At 37.2% G+C, this 8,665-nt stretch overlaps 1 protein-coding gene across 1 annotated transcript; it reads right to left on the bottom strand.

The window, feature by feature from the left end:
• Positions 1-402: 402 nt before the first annotated feature.
• On the bottom strand, positions 403-7,726 carry LOC148939533 (uncharacterized). The gene is made up of 2 exons (XM_089106903.1): positions 7,619-7,726; positions 403-1,029 (listed from the first exon to the last, which is right to left on the bottom strand). Exons 1-2 carry the CDS (start codon positions 7,724-7,726, stop codon positions 403-405), a joined length of 735 nt encoding a protein of 244 aa, XP_088963029.1.
• Between the last annotated feature and the right edge of the window lie 939 nt (positions 7,727-8,665).

The raw sequence follows: 8,665 nt of genomic DNA, 5'->3' as shown, positions 1-8,665 counted from the left end.
ATAATCATAGTTTTAAGGATTTGCTTCTCTGAGGAGAGACCAAAAACTACATACAGCTTCGTTCACAATGTTTGAATCCAAATTATATGCAAAGAAACTTTCAAAGAAGGGGAGAAAACATTATAGGAAGAATAAAATGGATTTTACTGGGGGGTTTACTCATTCCCGGATATACACCGTGACTAATTGGGGGGTGGGGGAAGTAATAGCCATAGGAATGAACAAGTTAAAACAAAAGGCAAACGAAAATCACTGAAAAAATGAACAAAAATATTCCACAAATCAATTAGTGAAGTGAAAAAAATATAAAAATGAGTAGCGAAAAACGAAGGAACGGTTTACAATAGGGTTCAGCAAGACAACAGAAATTGTTACTGTACACTATGAGCTAGCAGGCTTTTTCTAAGAATGGGTTCTTATATGATTATTAAGATTTAATTTAGAAGAATATTCTCTCTTGCATATATCACACTTAAAAGGTTTCTCCCTAGTGTGTACTCTTTGGTGCCCAATCAAATTGCTTGAATGAGAAAAAGCTTTTTCACATACTTCACATTTATAGGGTTTCTCACCAGTGTGTATTCTTTGATGGTAATTTAAACTGTTTGACCGAGAAAAAGTTTTCTTACATACATCGCATTTAAAGGGTTTTTCACCCGTGTGTACTCTTTTGTGATTAATCAAACTGCTTGACTCAGAAAAAGTTATCTCACATACATCACATATAAAGGGTTTGTCATCCGTGTGTATTTTTTGGTGCCTAATCAAACTGCCTGACTCAGAAAACGTTTTCTCACATACATCACATATAAAGGGTTTTTCACCCGTGTGTACTCTTTGGTGCCCAATCAAATTGCTTGAGTGAGCAAAAGTTTTTTCACATACTCCACATTTATAGGGTTTCTCACCAGTGTGTATTCTTTGATGGTAATTTAAACTGTTTGACCGAGAAAAAGTTTTCTCACATACATCACATTTAAATGGTTTCTCACAAGTGTGTACTCTTTGGTGCTGAATCAAACCACTTGACTAAGAAAAAGTTTTGTCACATACATCAAATTTAAAAGGTTTCTCCCCTGTATGCATTCTTTGATACCTTTTCAAATTACTCAAAGAAGAAAAGCTCCTGTCACATACATCACAAATATATTGCTTTATCCCTGTATATGTTTCTTTACATCTTTTCAATATTCTGGGTTTTCCACTACACAAGGAACTATTCAAATATATCCTATGATTGTCCAAGTTTTTGCTTCAGAATCCGATTCGAATGAATTTAAGCATACAATTGCAGAAGGATAATTTACTAGCTACAAAAATTGTCCCTCATAGATTTCAGAAAATTTTGCCCTATCCCTAATTTCCGTGAATAAGTTTCCCCAGCCCTAATATAGAAAGGTGCATACAGGTAACTGCAAAAGGATCTCAACTAATTATCACACTTATAAAAAACCAGTCATGATTGCGTCTCAGGTTTTAATCAAGGCTTTTTTATCATTGTTATTATCATTTGCTTAATTATAGTTATATACTTAATTTTAATTTAATAATCATATTTTATTTTCTCTTAAAATTTATGATCACTCCTTGTCTTGTATTTTTTTTTTTTTTTTTTTTTTTAGTCCCGATAACGTATTATAACAAATTAATAAAACATTAATCTTTCTATTTAACCGGTATTTGAAACTATCATTTTTGTTCTGAGCCCCCAAAGTGCTATTTTAACCTCTAAGCTCAATATTATTTATCGTGTTTTTTTTATTTATTATTTATTATTTATCGTGTTAAATTATGTAACAGCTAGTGATGTACTTCCCTGTAGTTCAGCCTTCTCTGTCATATTCTTCACCCTCATGATTGGTTTTGGGCAAAAGAGTTTTCGTTGACCCACACCATCAGAACTGTACACAGTAGAATGAATTACCTCTATAGTAAAAAAATGTTTTATTACATTTAAATAAGGTGAAAACGATTCAATAATTAGACATCAGAGCAATTACAAATGATAGGTGAACATTCTGCAACTGTTACCTGTTTGGGATCTACACTGCCGACCACTTTCGAATGAAACAAAAATGAAAGAACGAAACTTAAAATTAGTTTCACTTCATAGAAAAATTAGAACTGGATTAATAATATGACAAATCTTTATCAGCTTTAAAACTTGAAAGTCATACGGGATTAAAAAAAAATTGGCAGGTTTTAAGGAATAATTTCCTTTTTTATTCCTCCGCCCTAGTTCAAATTATATTAAACTTTTATCATAATTTAACTTTGAAAACTAATTTAACACCAACGTTCCATAAACTAGGAAGGCCATTGTACGAATAAACTCATAGACAGCAGAAAATAATTATTTAGTTCTAAAAATGGGGATACAGGGACAAGTGCCACCCCCCCCTTTCACCGTGATTTCTGAGCAAACTTTGGTTCAGAGAGTGCTCAATTGATTGGAAACTGAAAGTTTTAGTTCACTTTTTAAGAGTCAAAAGAGATCAGAGGGTGGCCATCCCCTCCCCCCCCAAAAAAAAAATTGCCCAAATGCATCCAATAACAATTTTGAGATAGCCATTTTGTTAAAAATAGTTAAAAGATCATATAAAAAAAACTCCAGTGTTGACTCCCCCCCACACATGGCCTAGGGGACGGCGTTGTAAGTAATGCCCTGGGGGTATATATGGCTCTTATGGAAGGGATGCTCGTATAAACTTCAGAGAGGGCTTTTTGACTGGAAACTGAAGTTCTAGTTCACTTTTTAAGAGTTAAAAGATATCATAGGGCAACTACCCCCTCCCCCTCCATGACCTTTTCCCTATGTTATGCCCTGGGGGCATATATGCTCATCCAAACTTCAGAGAGGGCTCATTTGATTGGCAATTCAAAGTTCTAGTTCAGTTTTTGAGAGTAAAAAGAGATTTGAGGGCAACAAGCCCCCCCCCTTCGCCCCTTTTCTCAAATCCATTCAATAAAATTTTGAGATAGCCATTTGATTGGAAATTGAAATTTCTAGTTCACTTTTTAGAGTCAAAAGAGATCACAGGGCAACTAGTCCCCCTCCCTTCCAGGTCCTATTTTCCTCAAACCAGTCTGATAAGAACTTAAAGAGTTATTTTTTTAAATGATTCAAAGATCATATAACCAAAACTCCGGGGTCAACACAATCCCTCAGGGCCTTGGGGCAGGCATTGTAAGTTATGCCCTGGGGGCATATTTAGTTCTTATGGAAGGGATGCTTATATAAACTTCAGAGAGTGCTCATTTGATTGGAAATTGAAAGTTCTAGTTCACTTTTTAAGAATCAAAAGAGATCCAAAGGCAGCTAGCCCCCCCCCCCCCCACCACTCGTGCCTTTTTTCCCTAAATCTTTATGATTAACATTTTGAGATAGCTATTTTGTTATACATAGTTCGAAGGTCAGATAAGAAAAAATCCAGTGCAGATACAACCTTCCGGGGCCTGGGGACAGGCATTGTCAGTTATGCCCTGGGGGAATATATTGTTCTTATGGAAGGGATGCTTATATAAACTTCAGAGAGGGTTCATTTAATTGGAAATTGAAAGCTCTAGTTCACTTTTTAAGAGTCAAAAGATATCTGGGCCAGCCCCTCTCCTCACGTCCTCTTTTCCTCAAACCCATCTAATAAAAATTTTCAGATAGCTTTTTTGTTATAAATAGTTCAAAGGTAAGAAAGGAAAAACTCCGGTGTAGATACAACCCCCCCGGGCCTGGGGGCAGGCGTTGTCAGTATGCCCTGGGGGCATATGTGGTTCTTTGGAAGGGATACTTGTATATACTTCAGAGAAGGCTCATTTGAAAGGAAATTGAAAGTTCTAGTTCAGTTCTTGTGAGTCGAAAAAGATTGGAGAGCAACTAGATACCCCCATACCCTTAAGTAAAGGCCATATTGCTCCAATGTTTGATTATTATTTGTTTATTTTTCTGGTTTCCCCAGAGGCACTTCATATGGAATGGGTCGTCCCATACACTTTGGAGGGGGCTAATTTGATTGGAAATCGAAAGTTCTAGTGCCCTTTTTCAGAATGTAAAGCGATCAGAGGGCAAGTAGCCCCTTCCCCACGCCCTTTTTTCCAAAATGCATCTGCTAAAAATTTTGAGATAGCCGTTTTGTTATAAATAGTTCAAAGACCATATAACAAAAATTTTGGTGTCAACACAACCCCCCAGGGCCCAGGGGCAGGCGTTGTAAGTTACGCCCTGGGTGCATATATGGTTCTTATGGAAGGAATAATAATATAAACTTCAGAGAGGGCTCATTTGATTGGAAATTGCAAATTCTAGTTCACTTTTTAAGAGTCTAAAAAGATTACAGGGCGACTAGCCCTGCCCTCCAAACCCTTTTTGTTCAAAACAATCTGAAAAGAACTTTGAGATAGCCATTTTTTTTAAATAGTTTAAAGATCATTTATCAAAAACTTTGGGTCGACAAAATCCCCCAAGGCCCAAGGGCAGGCGTTGTAAGTTATGCCCTGGTGGTAGGCTATATATGGTTGCTATGGAAATAACGCTCGTAAAAACTTCCAAGAGGGCTCATTAGTTTGGAAACTGAAGGTTCACTTTTTAAAAGTCAAAACAGGTCGGAGGGTAATCACCCCCCCCCATCCTTTTTTCCCAAATGCATCCAATAAAAATTTTTAGATAGTCATTTTGTTAAAAATAGTTCAAAGATCATATAACGAAAATTCCGGTTTTGACACAACTCCTCCCAGGGCCCGGGGGTAGGCGTTGTAAGTTATGCCCTGGGGGCATATATTGTTCTTATGAAATGGCTGCTCGTATAAACATCATAGAGGGCTCATTTGGTTGGAAATTGAAAGTTTTAGTTCACTTTTTAGGAGTCAAAAGAGATCAGAGGGCAGATAGCCCCCCCCCCTCAATGTCCTCTTTTCCTCAAACCCATCTGATAAGAACTTTGAAATAACCATTTTTTAATAGTTCAAAGACCAGATAAAAAAAACTTCGGGTCAACACAACCCCCTCCCCGCAGGACTCAAGGGTGGCGTTGTAAGTTATACCCTGGGGGCAAGTATACTTCTTAAAGAAGGAATGCTCATCAAAACTTCAGAGAGGGCACATTTGATTTGTAATTCAAAGTTCTAGTTCAGATTTTGAGAGTCAAAAGAGATTGGAGGGCAACTAACCCCCCCACGCTCTTTTTCCCCCCAATCCATCCAATAAAAACTTTTGCATAGCCATTTTGTTAAAAATAGTTATAGGTCCGATAAAAAAACTCCAATAAAACCCCCCAGCCCCAGGGACAGGCATTCTAAGTTATGCCCAGGGGCATATGTGTTTTTTATGAAAGGGATGCTTGTATAAACTTCATAGAGGGCTCTTTTGATTGGAAATTGAAAATTCTAGTTCACTTTTTAAGAGTCAAAAGAGATAAGAGGGCAACTAGCCCTCCCCCCCCAACACCTTTTTTCCCAAACCCATCAGATACAAATTTTGAGACAGCCATTTTGTTAAAAATAGTTCAAAGGTAATATAAGAAAAACTCTAGTGCCAATACAACCCTCCAGGGCCCAGGGGCAGAGATTCTATGTTATGGTCCAATGGCATATATGGTTCTTATGGAAGGGATGCTTGTATAGACTTTATAGAGGGCTCATTCGATTGGAAATTGAATTTCTAGTTCACTTTACAAGAGTCAACAAAGATCGGAGGGCAACTAGCCCCCCCCCAAGCCCTTGGGGGGCCCAAGCCCCCCCAAACCCATCTGATACAAATTTTGAGATTTTTTGAGCCATTTTTTTAAATAGTTAAAAAATTAAATAAGAACACTCCAGTGTCAACACAACCCTCCAGGGCCCAGGGGCAGGCTTTGTAAGTTATACTGTGGAAGTATATATGGTTCTTATGGAAGGGATATTTTGTATAAACTTCAGAGTGGGCTCATTTGATTGGAAATTTAAAGTTCTGGTTCACTTTTTAAGAATCAAAAGAGATCAAAGGGCAACTAGCCTCCCTTCCCTCCGTGCCCTTTTTTCCTCAAACCCATCCAATAAGAACTGAAAGCTATTTTTTTTTTAAATTGTTCAAAGATCATATAACCAAAACTCTGGGGTCAACACAATCCATCCCTCAGGTCCCGGGGGCAGGCATTGTATGCTATGCCCTGGGGGCATATGTGGTTGTTATGGAAGGGATGCTTGTATAAACTTCAGAGAGGGCTCATTTGAATGAAAATTGAAAGTTCTAGTTCAGTTTTCAAGAGTCGAAAGAGACTGGAGGGCAACTAGCCCCCCTCCTACGCCTCCCTTCCCCTAGAGATTTCCAATCAAATTAGCCCCCTCCAAGTGTATGCGACGACCCCTTCCATATGAAGTGCCTCTGGGGAAAACAGAAAAATAAATGAATAATAATCAAACATTGGAGCAATACGGCCTTTACTTAAGGGTATGGGTTTATCTAGTTGCTCTCAAATCTTTTTTGACTCACAAAAACTGAACTAGAACTTTCAATTTCCTTTCACGGGACAAAGTTGAGAATTTGAGATATCTTATTGGCAACCAGCATACACACAGTGCTTTTGATTTAGTTATAAAGCAACATTTAGTTTTAAAGCATAATGAGCAAATTGCATAATTATGGAGGGTTGACATGCCCCATATCCCTAGCGACACAGTTACTGGACCGTGCAACTACGCTGAAGAAAATAGTTACATCAAAAATTTTTGATTGAATGTGTTTGGAAAATTAATGTGCTTTGGGAGAGGGCTTCTTGTCCTCCAATCAGTTTTGGCTCTTAAAAAGGGCACTAGAACTTCTAATTTCCAATTGGATAAGCTCCTTTAAAAGTTTATATGATATTGCCATCTGAGCTAGCGCCGCACTGCCTATATTTTTGCTTATATGCTCTTTTGAAAACCTACCTACACATAGTTTTATCGTTCAGTTGAAAATCCCCCTAATCGCTCCCTAAAAGTTTCATCTTAATACCTTTGCTATCATTAGTTACAGCAATCACAGTAGTAACATTAACAGTATACACATAGTGCCTTCTGGCTAGGTCAAAACCCACAACAAATTACCCTGAAAGGTCCAACTTGGCTTTTCTTGAGATATTTTCGTGTCACCCTTTTGACAATGCTTGTAACCCTTTCGCCTTGCTACCAATAGCTTTAGTAGCAGTAGTAGTGGTAGAAAAATTAGTACTCATAGTTGTATCTTTAATAGAAGTGGTAATAGCATTTCCAATAAAAGCAGTATAAGTAAGAGTAGAAGCAGTAGAATTAGGATGCGAGTATTGTCTTTTGGTTAGTTCAGCATCCCCCACAACAAGTCCTCTAAGGTTCCACTTCACACACCAAACTGTTCTTAAGATATTGCTGAATTGCCCTTTTGGCAATCGGAATAGATACATAGATAATCTATTCAGTCACTAGGCCATACACAAACATTACAATGATTATATAACACAACAGCCAGTTTACACTTAAATAAATGGTATAACTACTAACAACAAACAAAAACCTTAAACCCATTATTTACATCTTTTTAAACCCTCTTTTATAAATCCAGTCACTGCTATAATCGTCTCCCGGGATGAAGATTTAAGGATCCCAGGAAAAAAACACTTCCCCATCACCTAAATACCTCAATCTCAAATTTGAAAGCCCCTGGCACACCTTCAAAAATGGAGTAAATTTTCTTCCTCCATAGCACATAAAGAGCAAGTATAACATGATCTCGGGCCCTGAGCATTTCTTTCAAATACTTTTAATCTACTTTTTAAGGGCGAACCATTCGCTCGGACCTGGAACCACAGACGCAAGTTTTCCGGTGGCAAATTCAGCTTAAAATAATATTCTAGTACAAAAGACTCTTTTATCTTAGAATACTGGTGCAAGGTTTCGGATTTTCGAATCTGTTACATGCCAGAGTTGGATCTCTTGATCCTCCTTAACATGTTTTAGCTTCCAATAAATTTCTTCTGGATCGCCTGTTGAACCAATACCTTCGTTGGACCAAGCGTATGAAAGTCCGGCTTTATCAAGGAGGGCTTTAGCATGGAACGGTCACGATCATATTTTACCTTGCTGCAATAATTCAAAATATGCGGCTTTCATAAGCCTCTCATTTGGCAGTTGGGTAATTTTCAGCCAAAATTTTTATAACTTGTAGTCACCTTTCTTTATGCAGCGAAAACAAACCTAGATCTCCCTTAAGTGCCTGTGTATGAGTTGTAGCATATATTCTAACCAATCTTTTATAATATTGTAATTGAACCATTTCTAATTGCAGGATCACCTCATATCTCCAAAGCTCCGCACCATAATGAATAGTAGGGCAAATTTTCGATTGAAATAAATAATTATGCATTTTAATATTTTTAATTTCATTGAAAGCTGAATTCCTTAAAACTGCTGAAGAAACCGCTTTGCCTCTACCCACCATTTCTTTCACATGATCCTTCCAATTTCCTTTATTATTTAATACAAACCCTAAATACTTAAAAGTTGTACTTTCTTTCAACTCAATACCCTTAAATAGAAATTTATCATTGTTTTTATTTGTCCCAAAAACTACAATTTCAGTCTTTTGGATATTTAATCTCATTTTCTTTTTTTTCCAAATAAACATCTAATATGTACAACAATAGGCCTCTTTTTTAGCACTAAGATCTTACATCTAATAACTTAC

The sequence above is a fragment of the Artemia sp. Qi Xiang Cuo genome, chromosome 21 (assembly GCF_049724085.1).
Source record: "Artemia sp. Qi Xiang Cuo chromosome 21, ASM4972408v1, whole genome shotgun sequence".
NCBI lineage: Eukaryota > Metazoa > Arthropoda > Branchiopoda > Anostraca > Artemiidae > Artemia > Artemia sp. Qi Xiang Cuo.
Note: the sequence above shows the minus strand (reverse complement) of the source record. Positions and strands in the feature narration are given on the sequence as shown.

Bases quoted from the DNA above. Each gene is read 5' to 3' on its own strand.
- LOC148939533 (XM_089106903.1), bottom strand. From the start codon at position 7,726: ATGCTCAGGGCCCGAGATCATGTTATACTTGCTCTTTATGTGCTATGG. The intron at 1,030-7,618 runs GTATTTAGGTGA...ACTTTTTCTTAG, and splicing joins CTTTCAAATTTGAGATTGAG to TCAAGTGGTTTGATTCAGCA.